This window comes from Agelaius tricolor, unplaced genomic scaffold (genome assembly GCF_023055355.1).
Source record: "Agelaius tricolor isolate 1412-34295 unplaced genomic scaffold, bAgeTri1.0.p SCAF_3, whole genome shotgun sequence".
Lineage (NCBI taxonomy): Eukaryota > Metazoa > Chordata > Aves > Passeriformes > Icteridae > Agelaius > Agelaius tricolor.
This window is the reverse complement of record NW_027269263.1, coordinates 35,133,300-35,153,659: the sequence shown is the minus strand read 5'-3', so window position 1 is coordinate 35,153,659 and position 20,360 is coordinate 35,133,300. Positions and strand designations below refer to the sequence as shown.

At 37.3% G+C, this 20,360-nt stretch overlaps 1 protein-coding gene across 2 annotated transcripts in view; it reads left to right on the top strand.

Annotated features, from left to right (window-relative positions):
- The first annotated feature begins 122 nt into the window (after positions 1-122).
- MYRFL (myelin regulatory factor like) overlaps positions 123-20,360 on the top strand; it is a 44,873-nt gene continuing 24,635 nt past the window's right edge. The window contains exons 1-9 of one of the 2 annotated variants that reach the window (XM_071423438.1): positions 123-2,538; positions 9,096-9,186; positions 12,150-12,217; positions 12,312-12,570; positions 13,378-13,469; positions 15,344-15,491; positions 18,651-18,846; positions 19,322-19,398; positions 19,915-20,025. In XM_071423438.1, coding sequence (XP_071279539.1) covers positions 2,493-2,538; positions 9,096-9,186; positions 12,150-12,217; positions 12,312-12,570; positions 13,378-13,469; positions 15,344-15,491; positions 18,651-18,846; positions 19,322-19,398; positions 19,915-20,025 — 1,088 coding nt within the window. In that variant the 5' untranslated portion in view covers positions 123-2,492. Of the gene's footprint in view, positions 2,539-7,269; positions 9,187-12,149; positions 12,218-12,311; positions 12,571-13,377; positions 13,470-15,343; positions 15,492-18,650; positions 18,847-19,321; positions 19,399-19,914; positions 20,026-20,360 lie in introns of those variants that run through there. The other variant, XM_071423436.1, reaches the window with a different exon arrangement.

Sequence of the window (20,360 nt, the reverse complement as noted above, 5' to 3'; positions counted from 1 at the left end):
TGATATAGTATGTGAACTCCCCAGTAGGACACTCCAAAATATTTGCTCTTCATAATATAACTTTTATAAATGCCTAGTATTTTCTTCATTGTAGTGTTTAGGTACAGTTATGTAGCTCTCTATGCATGTATGCCATTACAGTTAACGGACAGCTGTGAGAACTTGGAATTGTTTGAAGTGCTGCTTTCCTATACTTGCAATTTTTAAAAATATGTATGTAGGAAGAGAAACACATATAGTGAAGAGTCACAGCACAATAAACCTGAGTATCTTCTCTTTAGGGAAGGGTGCTTCTCAAATATGAAGGAACAATAAAATAATCTTGTTTGCTTTTTGGTTAGAAATCTATTTTGACCCATATATGACTGCTAAAAACTTTCTATTTCTCTCTAATTTTCTTTCACTAAAATTTTTTCATTCCCTTAAGTTAGGTTTTTTCCCCCCAGTCTTCTGGGATTTCCAGTTTTCAATGTCTTATACATAATTTCCCCCATAGTTGTTCTTGAAACTCAGAAATTTCCATTATGTGATTTCTTTAACATGCTGATGGTAATTTCCATATAATGTTACAATTTGTGTGTGTGAAAAAAATGGTGTCAGAGAACACCCAAAAAGGATCCTGGCCTCTTAAGAGATGCTTTTTCTGTTGGAAGTGTTTCTTTGGCACTTGAATTTGAAGTGGTCATTTTTTTCCTGGGCATTGTCTCAGCTGAAAGCAGACAGTTATGATGTTATAAGGAACATGGTTGTGGTATGAACTGGACTTGCCTTTTTGGAAAAACATTTCAGTCCTGGCAACTATTTATCAGTTGCACACAAGATTAAAACTTTGACAGGTAAACTGACTAGAAGGTGAGCTTATACAGTTTTTTTTTTCTAACAAGAAGCATCTCAGTGGATCTCTTTGGCATTGAACAAAACCAACACAATTTGTCATTGTCTTGCTGCAATGTTCTCTGTTTTCATAAGAGTCAATAGAATGGGCAGTGAAATTTAATACCATGCTTGTGTTGCTTGTATATACATGAAAACACTTTGCAAGTGTTGGCTTTGACCGGACATTTCAATGCTAAGATAAAAACAAACAACTGAACCTAGATATTATTAGTAATGGAGTATGTAGGTCCAACCTGGGCAATTTTAGTACTGAGGGAATGCTCTCATCACTGGCTACTACTTGCTGTTGTAGAAACCTGGAATCATTCTACCAGCAGTTGTTAAAGAATTGTTTATCCATTCAATAATGCTAAGGAAGTCTGGCTTTACTCAGTCTTAGAAAACAAGCTGTGTTTGTTGGTATTAATTTTTTATGTTAGGCTCATAAATGGTTCCTAAATGCTTGTTAATCCTTAGTTTAGATAATGAGATAGAATGGTTTCCTTCATTAGCTAACAGTAGGCAAATGGTAGCCAGTAGCTACCATTTGGACTTACTATAAAACAAAATCTCCTGTTGCTCATTTAAGCAGAGAGAAGGCCTTCTTATACATGGTAGTATCTAAAATGTACTATGCTGAGGTGTACTTTTCTTGTACAAAGGTGTACCCCATGTAGTGCATCTCAGTAGTAATGACTGACTCAATTACATCAACATCTCATAAATGCTGACTGACTTCTGTCTTCATGTCCTAATCCAAAATCATTTTCTATATTTTTCATATGAGCTGTTTATCATGAGAAACCTGTGTCGCTGTGAGTGCCAGGGGCTTGTAAAAATTGGACAACTATTTGTCTGTTGAATATAATTACTTCCAAAAATGTCATAATGTCAGACTTCATTGGAACTTCTGTTCATAACCAAATGCCTTTTTTTGATGTCTGCTCAAAACACTTGAGTATTTCTCTCCTGTTTGCTTAGTGGTGACAGAATGGGCAGTTTTCAGTGTTTAAAGATGAACTAAGAGAAAGTGTAGTAGAGTTTGCTGATAGCCTTAAAAGAGCTTTGTTCCATGTTCTGCTTTCCCATGTTTTCCAGTGTTACCTTAGACAAACAGGCTAATGTGTGATTTAGTTTTTTCAATAATAGTAACAGGATAGAAGTTCTACTTCCCTACCAGTGATGGCTTTGCTCTTGCATTTTAGATTACTGTTGCTTCTATTGGTAATACTAATTACATGACCTATGTGAAAGTACAAAGACAAGATAAGTAATTTTTATTGCTGCATTTTTTGCGCATGTGTAATTAGTACTGGGACCAAAGGTCCTTAAGACAAGAACATTAGACTTACTGACAGGCTAGAACCCATATCATCTTGCCTCAAAAGCCTTGTTAGATTCTCCTTTTTTGTAGTTTAAGTCCTTTACATAAAGCCTAAGTATAACCCTGAATCTAGTTACAGAGGAATGAAATCAGTTGAGACAAAGTCATTGAAATCCCTGACAAAATGATGATGTATTCCTTGGCATGTTCATAATCATCTGGAGGAGACTGCATTTGTCCCAGTGGGAGCTCTTCAAGTAGTAGGAAAGCAAAACACTTCTACTGCCTTTTCATGGATGTGGTGGGAGAAAATGAGGCCTTGCAGCAGTTCTTTGAAGGTAAGATGAGTTTCAAGAGAAGCCTTAACAATTTTTAGTGTCAGCAAAACCAGTAATTGTTGGGGGTAACTGAGGAAGAAAGGAGGAAGAAAAAATACTCTGAAACCCAAAGCTGTGTTTACACTAAGTTATTGTGGAAGACAGTACCAGAATGATTACAAATAGTACAGATGTGCCGCAGTGCCTTTTTCTTTGTGCTGTGGCCAGAATACCAAAGGGAAGGCACACCCAGCAAAATCTGCAGTATGGCTCATTGCAGTGTAACACTTCTGAAATCTTAGTGATTTTCATGTGGTTAGAGATCTCACTTCCTTCTCAGTTTTAGCATGTTAGGTAAAGAGGGTTTTCTTTCCACTAACTGAAATGGCCCGATTGTAACTGGTAAAATGTTGATTGTGTCAATACCCTCAGGACCCTTCTGAGGAGTTAAACTTGGATATTTTTGTCTTTTGGCTGGGATCATCTGTCCTGCCTTTTTCTCCAAGACATTTTCTATTCAAGCTGGTCCAATTAGTTTCATCATTTTTTTCATACTACACAATTCACTGCCTAATAGATTCTGTAATAAAACTGCATTTTTAGACTCTCTGATAATGTGTTCAAAGGCTTTTTACTTTTGTTTTTTTTTACTATTTTTTCTCTCCCTCCAGTTTGCTTTTTGCTTGTTGTTTTGAATATGTAAACTGTTCTATTCTAAGCTGCTTTTGTTGTATTTGTTTTCAAATGCAGGTATTCACTGATCTCAAAGTACCTTGGGAAACTACCAAGTTAACTAGTTGGGAAAATCACTCTTGTGATTTGCTTTCTGTGTTATTCTTTTCCCTGGCCCCTCTGTTGGTCTGGGTGAGAGATGGCAACTGTAACCTAAATTTTAATTTCAAGCTAAGACATTAAAAATTTGATCAAAGAAATATATTTAAGCCAAGAAATTTAAATTGATCAGTTACAATCTAGAGCTGCTAGCAAGCAAATGTGTTGTTTATAGGTGGTAGGAAATTCATACCATGTTCCTTAAGTTCAGTTTACGTCATGGAGTTGAAAGGCTAACAAACTTTTTTGGCTTTGCTTTCAGCAGCATAATACTTGTTTTTATCATGCTTTTTTTTTTCCCAACTGTTTCATTGCATACCAGTTAAATATCACAATAGTGTTCAACACAAATTATATTACAAAAAAGCACATTTTTAAGGAATTCTCTTGGAAAACATGACTTTCTAGGGAAGTATAGGTTAGATTCTGTTTTCTGATTCTTGTGACAATGATACTTTGATGTAGAAGGTGTGGCAGGGATTTTAGCTGTATAAGCTCTTTAATGAGAATTACTATTTTAAATTATATAATTATTACTTCAACTCTTTTTTAGAAGGTCTTTTGGTAGTGTGTGCCAGGGTGAGAAGCCCTGTTGATTCCTTTTAATTACAGGAAAAACAAAACATCTTGACATGTCACGTCCCTTCCATAATATGTGGTTGTGCTGTGTTCCTTTAGAATGTGACAGAGGTCTGCTAAGGCCACACAGCACACAGTGATGCTGTTAGATGGCTGAATTTCATTATCTGGACATGGATATGTGTCAAGGCTGCAAGAGCCAATCATTCATTCAGCATGGAGTAGGCTCTCTTGCTTTTGTAAACCATGGGTAAGTCTGAAAAGGGAGCAAGCTGAAGTAGAGAGGTGGTTAGCCCTCTTTTTAAGCAGACGTTGTGTTTACTGAGCACAAAGGCAGTTTTAAGTAGTGGCATCTCTGCAGCTTAGCACTAGAGCTTGTGGGCTGGCTTTGTAACACCTCAATGAGGCAAAACCTCATGAAGCAAGAGTCATAAATTGCTAGTGTTGATTTGGTGGTCTCTGTGATTAGTCATAGCAGTGTTAGAACATGGTTTTTCAAGGCTAAGAAAAATTGGATCTTGTGATATCAAGTGGAGAATGGTGCTACTGAGTGGTTCCTCAGTGGTTCAGTTTGGGCGTACAAACGCATCAGCTGGCAGTTAATGAATCTATAGATCTGCTTGGTAAAATTATTTGAAATTCATGAATGAAAAGAGTCCCCTCCGCCCTGTGCTTTAGCTCCTTACAGTCCATATTTGTTTAGACTCACTAGTAAGACAAAATTGCATCTGCAGTATTGTGAGGGGACAGTCTGAAACAGGATTTTTTCTCAAGGAAAGTGAGATAATGTTTGTTTTCCTGGCAATCACTTCTTTGAATAGTTGACAGAACTTTTAGATTAGATATGACTCTGGGATTTGACCATGGCTTTTTCTCATTCAAGTAAATGGCTTTGGTCTAGTGTTGCTGGGAAGTTTTGATTTTTTTTTCTGTTTCATTTCACTTGCACATTAGAGATCTCATCTTTGATGCAAGTTTTTTTCCTATTATTCTTGTTGAAATGAATATTTATAATTAAAACATTCTGCATTTTAGAGTCCCTAAGTTCCTATTTGTCAAGGGAAGGTCAGAGCTCCTGATTAGCTCTTCCACCTGTGTGTGGCAGAACAATCTGTTCTTGCTGATGTTATCAATGAGAGAGATCTGGTAGAAGGTCAGCCTAGTTACTGTTGAACTTGGTCTTTTCTGTTGTAAGGTACTCTGAGGTGTCTGAAATGCATGTGTTTTGTCTGTGATCCAAAGAAATCTCTTCCTTAGTGGAATCATCTGCTCTCTGTGTACTCATACTTCTGCATGGGTAACATGGAACATAGATTAGAGTTTGTGGTAAATAATGAAGCCACTGAAGAAACATGCCCTTAAAATACAAAACACTGAAACCTCAGGGGTGCCACATATCATTTTAAGGATGAGAGTTTGAAAGAATAAAAGATGAAATGAAAAATATAAAATATTGTTATAAGATTTGTTTCTATAGAAAATGTTACTTTGGGGAAAAAAGTGTGTCTTAATACAAACTTGCTCCTTACAATTTGGAGTAACAGGTCTTTCTGAAGTTGAATAACCTAGGCTGTGATACCTCCTGGCTGGCTGCAGCTGGTTTATACTTATAACCCTGTAGCTCTGCAGCTTGTGTCAATGACAGCAGGTCTGTTCCAGTCATATTGAGCTGGACTTTAGTACACAATTTAAATGGCAACCAGTCTTGGAGTCCATTACCATGAAAGAAGGGCCTATAAGCCCCATAAGTAATACTTATGTTAGTGTAAGTCAATGAGGTTCAGCTCAGCCATTAAGCCTGTACAGTGGAGCTCATAAAGTGCTGAAACCTCTTTTTGTAAAAAAATACTTATTTTCATGGTAAGGTGTCTTAAGGTGGAAATCAGTTATTACTTCTCAAGCAGAAACACATCCCTCAAGTTGCAAGGCTTTGTAGCAAACTTCAATTTGTCTGTTCAACAAGCATTACTGAACACTGACCATGTTCTCTGTGCTGTTTTTACCCCTTGAGCTGGTATATAAGGATTGTTTCATGTGTAAAATAGGTGATATTTTAACACTGATCTTACTATGGATAGCTGGACTTGGCTAGGAGCTTCCTGGCATCCTCTTCTAATGTCAGGCAATTATTAGTTTAGTATTGATTTTTAGTCAATACTATTTCTCTGTCCCCCATCCTTCACTTTCCATTTAGATACCAGTGAAAAGGAGGCAGCTGATTTAAATGCAGCTATACATAAGGCTACATGAAAGTGTTCAGAGAATTGATCAAGGTAGGTTTTTCAGGGATTGAGACTTGGTCACAGGACCCTAGAGTCAAGCTGAGGAGCCAGGTGATGAGAGCCTCATGTCTGGAGGAAAGAAGATGTCTGCCAAAGAGTAACTGTCAAATTAATAGGCTGGAATTCATACTTCTCCTTGGGAGCCTGTGGCTGGGTATTAGGGACAGGCTAGGTGAGAATGGACAGGAAACAGAAGACAGTGGTACTACTGACAGGTTTTAGACTTGGGGACAAAACAACAGAAGTATCAAGCTTAAGAAGAAATGAGAAAAATATATAATCATATGCGTGCTGTGACTGCAGTGTGTGTTCTGCAAACATCTGTGTGTGAACTCCCTGCCATGGCACTGCCTTGTCCTTTCATCTTCATCTGTTGCGTAGCTGGTAGTCCTCTGCACAGTGACACCAAAGTTGAATGTGTCACTCAGTGCAGACTCTTCCAGAGACTTCTGGGCATATTGCAGCATAAACTAAACTGCAAGCAGAGCCAAGCTGATGATTGAGGCTGCTGACTCCACATACCCTCCAGCAGCTCTTAGCCAGGCACATGGTTCTGTGCTTCACAGAGGCCTCACTGCAGGGCTTGTCCTGCCATATACACACAGTTAGTTCCCTGCTCTCACAAGCATGTAACATCCAGGTGAGTGACTGTCTTGCTTGGTGCCCATATCTGTTAAGTACTTACTGTGATCAAATGCCTGTGAAATGGATGCCACCATTTAAAATAAATTTGCATATGATCCAAGAGGTCCTTCTCTGCTGAAACAGATGCTAGCATGTGATGCCACTGACCTGGAAAGTACATTAACAGAGTTCTACAGGGCAGCAGAATGTGCCCACTCTTCCATGTACCTGCATCACAAACATTCATTAGTGGTGGCCTGTCTTCCTGGTGTACTTCCTTCCTCTCCCAGCACTGCTTATTCTTTCATTCTCCTCCTTGCCATTTAGCTGTTCATGCAAAGTGGAGAGATTAAGCAGAAATTATAGATATTTCTGTTATCATCACTTAGCAACAGAGCTAATCTCTGAACTCTGGGATGTCCACTTGAAAGGCCTTGTCCATATTTGATTTAGAGCTGTATTCTTTGATTCAAAAGAGCCTGTCTCTGATCTTGGTCAAAATAAAGGATTCTTGGTTGTATGGTACAGGAAAAACATTTTGTATTTGACTTCTGGCCTCAAGTTAGTAATCAAAGTTTATCGTTCTTCATGAGAGTTTGGTGGTTTGAACAGGAAAAACAGGTGGGGTAAAAGGAGAAGAGAAGAGAATAATTTTACTGTGGACTCTGTTAGTAAAAGGAGAAAGGTTTATAATTCAAGGTAGGGGGACCCTACATTCAGACCTGAAGAATGAAAGGATGAGAATCCAACAGGTTTGAGGAAGGCTGCTAAGGAAACCCAGTCTCTTTTGCACTCTCTAGCTGGTTTTGCAAAGCGATCTGCTGCTCCTTCCAGACTTTGTGTGTTCCAGGTTTGCTGAGATAAGCTAGTGGGCTGCACCTATTGAATCTGTTCTCTGGTGTGCATGGGACAGTTTTGTATACATCATCAATAAATTGAGATGCAAGGATCTATCAGTAGCACACCTCCAAGTTGCTATCCCCCAGTGAAAGGCAGTCAAAATTAAGGCTACAGCACCAACAAGTAAACAATAACTAGATGAATCTACGACCACAAAGCAATTTGGGAAATATTTATTAGCAAAGTGGATTTATGTATTGAGGGAATCCTGTACAAGGTGGTGGATTTTAGATTCTGCTTGCATGAATGTCCTTTCTAAACACTGGATCAAGAAGGAACAGTATCAGACAAAGACATCAGAGAAGGAACTGAAGATATATTAGGGTAAGTGTCCTATGCAAGGTAGTACAGTGAGAAGACAGCAAATGCACCAAAGGCAGTTACTACTCCTTGGCTCAGAGGCAGAGATTAACCTTTTGTGTTTTCACATGCTGCTGCCGAGCTGGGGGGACATGGTTGGTGTCAGACCCTAGGCTGACCCTCACATCTCTGGCTCTGTGGGCTGGTCCATTTTGTCGTGTGGGAAGTGGGACAGAAGCACTTGCAGCTCAAGCAGGAATGTCAAGGCCCTTATCTTGTTTGCATTCTGACTGGCCACACCTGTATTTATGGAAGGCTTGCTGCAGAGGCGGGGAGCCTGCAGAGTAGGGCTGCTTGGCTGGGTTTTTTAATGAGTGCCCGTTGACTTTCTACAAAAGTTGTCATGAATTCCGGAAACTTTATAATCATAAAATCTGTTTATAGCCTTCAGTTACTAAGCAACACAGGACAAAGTACTGAACTTTTCTATTCGCTAATACATTTAACATGTTAATGGGCTGTTTTTTTTACAATTAAAGGAAGCTACCAATCAAACATTTTAAAAGCTTTATTCAGGCTTTATTTAAACTCAGATGGTGGATTTTTAAATGGAGTTTTAGATCAGAAATTCATTGCAGTACTTGTGAGTACTAATGCACCAAGTGGATCTGTGTAAGACAATATCTGAGCTTCAATCCAAAAAACTGTTAAGACCTCAATGTAAAGAAGTTGGAAACTATCTTCAAAACCCTTTTTCTCAGTTGCAGACTGGGGTCCTTCATCCTCCTGCTGTAGTAATTCCCTGAAGCCTTAATGCCATGCATTCAGTGGTGTTTGCCTGGTGCTACACTGTAATCTGCAGTGCCCCTGCACATTGTTAATTACTCTGCATTTCTCACCATCCTTTTTCCCAGAGTGACTAAACCAGAAGAATAGCACTTTTGCTACACATGAGGCAGGACAGATTTGGTTTTCCTTTGTGTAGGACCATTGGTAGCATCACTTATTCTAAAACACTGACAATGCCCTCTGAATTTCTCTCTTTTTTACTTTTAACCTTAGGGCAAGATGTCCATGGAGCCTTGGAAAATCCAATGGTGGATACAAGCCTGTTGGAAGAATTCATTAGTAGTGACATAGAGTTTGGAACTTTGTAAGTATTATAGAAAAATGTACTTCCTCTCCTTAGCCACAGCTCTTGAATTGTTTTATTAGTAGATAAAAACAATTTATCTATGCCATGATGCAATCTGAGTTTCAAGGGGATTGTGCCTCTCTTGGCATTGTTTCTTGAAGCTGCATAGGAGGACTTAGAAAAAATGAACTACAGCCAGTAATGGAAATATGGTAGTCTTCTTGTTCAATGGAATGAGTGATAATAGTGTCTGAGTTGATTCACAACTGTCGAGCTAATTGTGACATTAAATGCAGAGCTGTTACTTTAACGTTCCTGTAAGTGCTAATTTACTGTTTATGTACAGAATAAGTGATAAAAGTGAGACTACTGTATAATAAATTGAGAGAATAACAGGAGTCCCCCAGTTTGAAGGAAGCAGAGCTAGTTTTCACTCTAATACTTAGTTAGAACAGAAAGTGTCCATCAGTCTCTTTTGAGACTAACTTTAAAACTATCAAAGGATACATAGTGCGAAGGCTTATGGTCAGGGGTGGAAAATTATGTAGTATAGATCTATCAAAGACTTAAAACCAAATCTTTCATCTAGACAACTGTCAGATGATTGTTGTTCAAGGCAAAATACTGTTAATAGGGTGACACTCGCACTTGCCAAGAAGCAGAGCAAGAAGGGATGTTTTAAAAATAATTAAACATTGAAGTTTTCATTCTAGACAGATTTAGCAGCACGTTTACTTAAAGTGAGCCAAATAGGCTCCTACCTGCTCTAAATAATGAATAATGAATTGATTCTCTTTGCCCACAGTAAAAAAGTAAAGATGAAGAGAAGATTGTATGTAAATATCCAGAACTTTTATTTTTAGAGTGACTAAATGTGTTGTAGGTTAACAAGATTATTGAATTCCTGTATGACAACTTAAAAATGTTATTATTTTGTTTTTATACATAAAGTATATCCAAAATGTAAATGTATATATATATGCTATTATGTAGATTAAGTAAGTTGATATTATAGTTACAGTGCTACAAAGTACTTACATGCAAGAAAACCATCTGTAAAGCTATTATGTTTTCGAGGTTGTACAAGATTTTACACTTACACTAGAGTTCTATTTTGTTATTTATGGGATTAAGAACATTTACTGAATCATTAGATCTGTGCAGGTCAAATTATTAAGCATTTGTCTGTAGTGCAGAAAATTTGTGCATAAACAGAATAGAATAGCATACAGAAACATGTCAAAATACTTCAAAGGAGAAAAATATTAAAAGCCTCCATATATACATAGAAAATGCAAAACTCCATAATGTCATGTGCAATGAAAAGGGTGCTGTTACCACCAAGGTCTTGGGTGTACCTTGAAATTTCCATTAAAGATCATCTTGCATCAGAAAGGCCATCAGCAGTACATTTATTCTTCTCTTACATTACGTGTGAAGCACCATGTGATTTCCTCATCTTTTGCCACAGTAATACCTTCCACATTATCAGTGAAAGGAGAAAAAGGGTTGCGATGTCCTTTGCTGAGCGGGCATTTCATTGATATACTATGTTTGTAATGTAGAGTAATTTAAACTACAGATTATTTTCTTTTCCTTCAAAAAGCACAGTATCAGTTTCAGTAAAATTCTAACTTGGAGATATATCCCTACTACCTCTGAACTTCATAAATACTTTCTCCTAGAAACATCTGTCTCTCTATTTTACTGAAATAATCTACCTTAAAGCAGAAATCAAGTACCAAGGCAACATTTGAAGCCAGAATATGAACTGAATGTGCAGAAGGGAAGTTTTAGACCTTTATGTATGTATCTTTTAAACTTTTACAAAACACAACTGGAATTCAGTATATATGGATCTAATATCCCACAGGGAAAAGAAAAAAGAAATATTTACTAACTATTCAAAGTTGAAAACAAGGTTTAGAGTGTTGTAGTCATGATATTTAAAAGCATCAGAGAATCTATTTTGAAGGAAATTAAAGAATATTCTAATGTGGAATTTTAGAATTGATTTTTAAAGAGGAGCCATGTGGTTGATGCTAACCCAAAATGCAGGGTTGTGGACATAACATGTTAGAAGACCAGTAGCAATGCCATTAAGAAATACTCAAGCAGATGTCAAAAGTAATAGGCAGTAGCCAAAAATGAAGCGGCTCTCTTTAATGCTATCCAAACTCAGAAATATAAAACCTGCAGTAGCAACAATAGAGTGAAAATTTTCCATTGATGCTTGAAAATATTTGCTCTGTGTGTGTGAACATGCCTTTTATACATATGAGGGTGTCTCTTCGAGGAATTTTATTTTATTCAGCTTCTGAGAGAGCACTCAGCTTTGGTACAGGAGCTGTTTCTCATTAGATTTCTGTTATCCTTCCTCTGCTGCTGCATTTTTAACCTAACAAGCACCTTAAGACTTGTGTTTCAGATCAGGCTTCAGAGCAGTGTTTGAGCTGACAATTCATAGGAAAGGATTGAGAATCCATTTCTTGAACCTCCATCTATTCCTAATTGTAACAGAGGAAGCCTCTGTAGCTCCTCTGAATGGCAGCAAGATGGCATAGGATTTTCTCTTCCTTAAGAGAGATGAAGATGCCACAGATTTTTAACCATTAGTTTAGAGAGAATGGGGCTTAAATTCCTTGTGAGGGCCATATGTTGAGAGCCACTGACGTGCCTGGAGGTAACCGAAGAACCACTCATGGGAAGGAGGATTGAAATGAGCAGGTTGTGAAGGGGGGATTTGGGTGAGAAGGGATGGGGATTGGGTCTTCCTTCACGGCAGAGAGCCACAGGAGATGGTCTGATGAAGTGTAGGTGACATTGCTCCTGTAAGAAGGGGCAGCACACATGGTGAGCAATGCTTCCTGAAGACCCTTGTCAGTAGCCTGGTGGTCCCCCTCCACTTGCTTTCAGCATTTGTTGTTGTTGTCTTCTGTGTCTTGTTCCAGAAGAAATTAAAATTTCTTTTTGATCCTCAGGCAAAGCCAGTTGCCAGACTCCCCACCGGACTCTGGCTCAGAACCGTGTTCCCCACCACAGCTACAAAGTAGGTGACAATAATTTGGCCTCTCCCAAGCCTGTAGGAAGATCTCCAGCTCCTCTTCCTTGTTCTTATGTTCTTCTCTGTTTATTTCTCTCAGCCCCATGGTGTGATGCTGTGTGGCCCAGTGGGCTGCAGCCTCCTCTCCCATGCCAATCTGTCAGGGCACCCAGCAAGCTTCCCTGCAGGTTCATGGGGACCTACCCTGACCCCAGTGCCACGGGGTATCCTTGCACCATCTCCCAAGGCTGCTGCCTGAAGACAGAAAATGCTGTGCCTCCATGGAATCATTCCACATCCTCCAGCTGTTCGGGTTTTAATTATTCATACTTCCAGCCTAATGCATCTCAGATTTCTGGGTAAATGATAGAGCTTTTATGCAAGGGGTGAGACATGCAAAAACCAGTATAACTGGTTTAAGACTGGTTTTAAGTCCCTGTGGGTGTAGGATTTTCCACAGGATGGCAGTGTTTAGACATTTTTGAGACACTTGTGGTTGAGGGTTCTTTAAAATACCTTGATTGAGGTTTAGATTGGAAGTAGTAGAAATTGGAAGTAGTAAAAATTTCAATTTTTAAAACAGTAGAAGGCTAATGAGAAATCAACAGTTTTTTCATGACTGGATTATAAAAATATTGAGGTATTTTTCAATACTTGTTGTAGAGATTTGTGCATGAGGATCTTGTAAGTGTTCTGGTAAATAACATAAGAGAAAGGAGTTTTCATATCTATGTAAGCAAGTGAAGCAGTATTGTATACTATGTGCCATATTAACCCACCAATGTGTTCTGCATGCTCAATTATTTTAAATGTTCTGGTATTTTAACATTAACTAGTAAAAAGGAAAATTATTCAAGATAAAAGCTGTAATTTTAATGCAAATGTCAGGAAACTAAAACCCTGCCACCGATGCACTGTATAAATTTTTTAATGGAATCAACTTCTTTATTCGTGTGAAATAAAAAAAAGAAGACATTTTGGAAGGAAAAAATTGGATAATTCAGTTTTAAAAACCCACCAAAAGTCTCCTCCCGGAGCAAATCAGAATTTGCATGACAGTCCAGTTATAATGAGATAAGAGGTACCTGGGTGTTCTTTTGTTATGATTCTGTAAAATCTATGTTTAAACTGATAAAGGAGTAATGCAACATGTGTTTTCACAAAAGTATTTCTGCAGCATCAAGCAAAAAAAGGAAGCTCTCCCAATTACTAGGAGATGGGATTGATTCTCCAGTGCAGTCTCAGGATTCCAGACAAGGTGAGCAAGTGTGTGAAGAGGAAATTTAGTGTTTTATGCCATAGACAAGTGAATACTTGAGGAGCCCAGCTCCTGCTGGCTCAGAAAATGTAATGGTATTATTGGTCTGTACTCCACTACGCAGTTTGGAGGAATTTACCTTTTTGGAGAGCCAGGATTTATTTCTATTTGGCCAAGAGAAAAGAGCATTAGAGGTTCATGTTTCCTGAGGCTTTTCTTGATAGAACATTCTGCCTGTTTCCATATGCAGACCTTCACTACAGAGATGGTAATATATTTGGCTTACTTTGCTTGGAACTAACTTGACTGGGCAAATAAACAATTTTGGGTCAGCTGAACAGGCAATTAGTGGGGTGGATGAGCAAAGAAATTGCCATTTCCCATTATCTCCTTCACTCCATGTTTTGTTTTCTACAAAGTGTGTGCATAAGCAAGCTTGATAAAAGCAGCATGCTCTTTCCCACCTTGCCCATATTGCTTTGGTTCATTGTTTTATCAAGATAAAAAAATAAGCTCATACTGATTGATACAAAAAACCATATTAGGTATGTACAGAAATGAATCAGCTTCTGTGAAGTGTGAGGCTCTCTCTGAATGAACAGTTTGTAATGACCAGTTTACCTGAGGAATTTTACCCATGTCTGTTAGTGAAAAATCTGAGTCCCTTGTTATTTCTTCAGAGTAAGTTATTTGTCAGGATTAAATCAATCTTTTAGAACATGTTTAATAAGTATCAACTGGATTTAGTAAGTTACTTTTCTTTGGTATTTTTGTTTAAAGATTTTTGATTTTGTTTAATCAGTGTTTCTTGATTGTGACTAGTCCTCTAAGTCAACCACTGCTGAAAATAGAAGACAAGCAGACACTTCTATATCTGAAATTGCTCTTGCTGATTTTAATACTGAAATATATAGCTTTGAAACAAGCTTTCTTTGGGTGTTGTTCTTAATAAAATCTCACTGACACATGCATTGGAAAAAGAACAGAGATATGGGTGGAAATGGCATGGGGATAATTTAGAAGTGGGGTGTGAATTTCTTTACTGTAGTGTTTTTCTATCTGTCTATCTATCTATCTATCTATCTATCTATCTATCTATCTATCTATCTATCTATCTCTCTTTGCTGTATGTCAGAAGCAGGGACTTGCAAATGAAGCTTGGTCCTGAAGTCATTCTGAAGACTGTTTTACTATGCTGTTGCTGGCTGTGGATGGATCTTAGTTATATGCTCAATGACAGATTTTCTCCTCTCCTTACTGCACTCTATTTATCTGTCTCTCTTATCACATTCTCCTCTGTCTTCCTAAAATGTATAATATCTCAGAGAATAGGGGTTCACCCTGTCTGTCAAAGAATTCTCTGATGTATAGGCAGAAAGCAGTAAGGAGATTGACCAGATGTAGTGGTGAATGTGCTTGCTATTGGAAAACTGTGCCTCCTGTAGTATATTCTTCAATTCAAACTTGTGGTAGAGGAAGTGAGAAACAAATGCAATTATTTTGCTTAATTGCTTCTTGCAGTGTTGCATATGTACAGTAGAATTCTTAGCTTTCCTTCTCTTCCTGCTTCCCCCCTCCCCTGAAGGAAACTATTCATCCTTTTGGAGAGAATAAAAATAGAAAGTACTACTTGTCATGTCAATCAAACATTTGTTTTGCAAATCAGGAAGGCTGAAAAATTTATTTCCTAGAGCAAGAGAATATAACACAATCTTGTGGAATAACTGCAGAGGTTAATCACATTTAAACATATATGCAATGCATTTGTGATTTAAATATATGTGCATTTATGTAAATATATTTGTAAAAATGTCTATGCAGGATTTTTTGCTAGTCCCAAAAGAAATAACTGAATTATCACTATCTCTCCACAGCAACTCTAAAGGACTGTGCTGCTGAAGTGCAAGAATATGACAGTGATGGACAGAATGCAGCTTTGGAAAAATACTGTCAAGCTCTTACATGGCAACCGTATCAAACTTCTCAGTGGAGCAGCTTATTTGACTCTAATTATGAAAAACTGTAAGCACTGATGTTTGCCCTTAAAAAAAATGGTTTCTTCTGCCTTTTTTTCCCCTTTTTATCTGTTGTAGTTTTGTAGGAATAAATGATACATTTGGCATCCCTTGTTCTTATTGGAAATAAGAACAGAGAAGGAAGTATAACAGGTATGATGAAATATGAACTTGCAGGTATATCAGATAAATTGAACTTGAAACACTGGTTGAAATTAATGCCAGTTTTTCTGATTTCCCTTCAGTGATTTAGAGGCAAACGAAAAGTGAGTTGAGATACCTGGTAACTTTTGTTTATTTTGTCAAATGCATTGGGGCAAGTAATTATGAAGCATATGGCACTTTTCCCTGTAGTGGCCTAAAATATTAAAGGAAAACATTAGACATTATCATTACTACTTCTGGGCTTATACAACTTAAGTCTTAATAATTATAGATATGTGGGTGACATGCAGCTGTTCAGTCAAAGATGTAGATTTTTGCTGTATTAATCAAACTGTAAATAATTTTTTTTTTGGCACATGATCTGGAAAAGGTAATTCCAAATTCACTTTACATTCCTGATTTTTTCCATTCTAATATTTAGCATATGAACCCTTTTAACAAATTAACCCTTTTCTACAGCATCTGGTTAGTTCTTCAGGATTGGTGCAAAAAATTTGTCACTGTCTACATGGGACTTACATAGCACAGTAAATTTTAATGCTCCTCTCGCCTAACCTGCCAAAATGTCTCATGGGGTCTGGGTGTATATCAGTGTCATTGCTGGACACTGATGTTCCCTGTTTGCACAGGGGGATAGGGGCATTGCACATCTTACTATGCCCCACACAACCCTTCTCCTCAGGTAGTGATTGACATGACAAGAGAGCAGACTGTTACACTTCTTGGGAGCTGGATGGACCCAGAAACCTCCAGCTGAATTTGTGATATGAGCATTCACTCTAAATGAAGGCTTCCCACTCCTGGTTGCACTTTCAGTCAATGACTGCATGAGGGCTGTGTGCTGATGGTGGGAGATTGCTCTCCTGCCACTACCCAGTTACTTGTTGCTTCCCATACACCTAAAATTAAGGTTCCAGACACATTTCTTTGTGAAAGATTACATGATGCTTAGCAATAGAATATTCCAATACACACTCTGTTGCCATTATTATTGTGAGAGGGGACTGAGGTGTCATTTGCAGAGGAAGTCAGTATTACTTCTAAGTGAGGTCAATGGCAGTGCTCATGTTTCAAGATGCACTGTAAGTACAGCACATTGCACAGATTTTCTGAGTAGGGATCCTGTATTCTGTTGGCCTCAAAACACTCACATGCTTCTCATTGCTTAGTGTAGATGAATTGATCCCATGCCTTCAAATTGCTGTACCCATTTGAATGGTATTTCTCAGGTTAATTATTATTTTCCATTTTATTCATACAGTACTTGAACATTTTAATTATTTCATTTTCACAACAAAAATGCTGTTAGCTGAGGTGGATTAATTAGGAAAGATTACTCTACCATTAATTCTCCCATTCGTTGTGTCTGCTTGCCAGATTCTTGGCCCCTGATATTGGTAGTGCTCTGTCCCAAAGATGTCTGAAGACTTAAATTCTGAACAGAAAGAGGAACTTGAAGCATATTTCTAGTAGGGATGCTTGTGTGACAGGAATAGCTATTACAACATAAAAGTTATTCCAAATTTTGCTGTACTGCTTGGTATGACTCATCATTCTTTGTGGACTAGGAATAAAATATATGTTTGTTTTTATTTACTATAAATGACACACTCAGAAAGTTATAATATGAAATTGCTCTTTGGGAGCCATTGGTCCAAACACTGCAACTTGCGGAGATGTGGGCGTTTGTAATTTTGCTTCTCAAGCTGTTTGCCTGTGTGTAGGAAAATAGCCTGAAATTGCATAAAGAATATCAGCTAATGACCTTGCTGACACCTAAATATGAAAAACTACTCGTTTCCCTACTATGAAATATACTCATTTCCTATATAAATAAATTAAAAAATACCCATTGTAGGAAAAACTCAGTAAGTTTTACTTCTTTAATAATGATGATTTGAGGAGATGGTAGAATCTTCATTATAATTTTAAATATAAAGTAACACGTAACTTAGTAGTTTTGAAGTAGTTGCAAAGTAATTCCAAAGTAGTTTTCTCTTTATTCCCTGTCCCAGGTAATTGATAGTTGTTTGAAAGGGGACTTCTGTTCATAATTTATAAAACAATAATAAGGTCTGTATATATCCTATGCAGTCTGTACATTTTGATTTTTCCAAATAATAATGGAAGAGTAATGAAAATCCATCTTCAGTAATTGTGTTAATGAGAGGTTCTCAGTAGCATCATATGAGATTATCATAATCAAACTTTCATTAACAAAAATGCCAATGTCTATACAAGAGAACCTTGCCATGTAGTTATTTCAGAATTATCCATCACTTAAGTCAGAGGACTGGAAACATCGTTGGAATGGTGAGTTTGCTGTCTCTAAAAGAAAGACCTTTTGATACCTTTCCTTTACTGTGAATCATAGACACACAATACTCCTTCTCTTTGGGTGAAAAATTGCCCTTTGAAGAAATAAAATAGAGTTGCTTTAGCCAGAGTAGCATGGGCAACATAAAGTCAGGCTGTAGGTTTGGTACTGATAGCTTTTCTTTTAGCTTAAGTAAAGCCTCATTGGAATCCCAGAAGCTTCTACAGAAGCACTTGCTGTGGGAATTTGTGAACAAAGTGGGGAATCTTGCTGGCTCATTAGCTCATTGTTGTCTGGAGCACTAGCTGCAGACTGTGGTTTGTTGCACTGTTGTAATGAATGATTGAATACACTAAAAGGTTGGTTTGTGCTCTTAGGTGCACAGAGTTCCTTTATATCAGGTTTGTAAGTGAGGATTATGGAAGCCTCTCAACCTCTAGTTTCCAAACATTTGGTTTTCAGACCAGAATTAGGAGACATTTTATGTGTGTGTTCATTTTTATACCTTTGACAGTCTAAGAAGAAAATACTGTAGAACTGGTGATTGTTACATTGTATTTTTAGTCCAGGTTTGTCACTAAAAATCAGATGGATTTTTGCAACACATTTAAAAAAAAGGAGCTCAAGTTATCACTTAAGTATGTCAGTACTTAAAGTTGCCATTCCTTCTCCTTGTTTTTGTAGACCTGCTCTAGGATATCACATTGTCACAGATAAAGGATTTAATTTTTCAACAACAGATGATGCCTTTGTGTGCCAAAAGAAGAATCATTTCCAAATCACAGTTCATATTAGAATCACTGGACATCCAAAATATGTCAAAACTCAGCAGGGGAGGAAACCAATAGAAAAGTATTACTTGAAAGCTTATGGAATTAAGGCAAGTGTGTCTTCTCTTTGAGATTATTACTTTTAATTATCCATGTAATGAGGTAAATAATTGAAGTGAGCTCTTTTCTTAGTAATTGTTAGATGTTAGATGTTCTTTTGACCAAGAACATCTAACAACCTTATGTAGATTCTGTTCTCACATTGAATCTGCACTTATGCTTGAACATGGAATGAGCTAATAACAGTCTGGATTCAGAAAGCATTTTTTCTTTTGTAAATTAATGCACTTTCATTTTTTTTTCTCTTTCAAATTACATCTGCAGAAAGACTTGGGCCTTCAGATTAGATGTCAATTATCAGTTGATCAGCAGTCAGTTCCTCTATTGATTTCTATGTCATTCCATTAGAAATGAGTGCATTTTCACTGTTTTAGGCACAATTTGCCTATTAATGTCTATTTCAATTTTTATGTGTTTAAAAACTTTATGTTCTTGTCATTTTTGAAAATTATGTTTGTTTTATAGGTGGAAGCTCCAAATGAAACAGTTGCTATTGAACAGTCTCAATCAGATCGAAGCAAAAAACCTTTTCCTCCTGTTAAGTAAGATTTTTGAGAAAATTATTCCATTTTGTTTCAATGTGTATGATTGGTTTGAATATTTCAAGTTGTTTCTTGAAATTTTACAGTAGCTCTAAGCCAGTTTTCTGATTTTTATGCAGATTTCATTGTGGTTGCACACATAAAATCACAGTAGTAATATATACCTGGTCACAATTCATTAAGAGAAATTTTCAATTTCAATACACCTTTACAGGTGTACTAAGTATGGCTATCTAAAATATTTATATTCATCTAGAAACACTCTTTTACACTGCTTAGAACTGTATGACAGATGCATTTTGAATCTTAAAAAAAATGGCAGAATGTTCCTGCCCTATATGACCATGAGATACATTTACAGTGCTTTTTAAGGGGAAGTGCCTCTCAGAAACACTCATGCAGCATCTCTCTGGAGCTCTGCCATTCTTGAGCTTTTAACTCACTGGCAGAATCAATGTTTGTTCTTCTGATCTCCAAATATTAACTTCCCTGATCTTGTTTTCTTTTCTGGTTTAGAGTTGATCTGCCAGGGGACCAGATAACTAAAGTAACACTGGGACGGCTGCATTTCAGTGAAACAACAGCAAATAATATGAGAAAAAAGGGGAAACCTAATCCTGATCAGAGGTATTGCTATAGCTAGTTGGCCTGTGTGTTAGAATTAGAAAAGAGAAGGTCTGCTTTAGAAAGGAGCCAATGTTTGTGAAAAATCTCTGCTATCAAATCTGTGGTTTTTTTCAAATTCTGTAATACTTCTGTAACACTTGGTATGTTCTTAAAAGCCTCTTTCTCTGCAGTCACAGAATAATATGCGGATAAAATACCCCTAATTTTATCCTCATGGTTAGAGATAGTTTCAGGAAATCATAGCTAGAATAATGGCTGACAAAATCAGGAAGCAAAAAATCCCAAATAATGACCATTTTCTTCTGAGGCAGGAAAGGCTTTCATCTTTGAAGCTT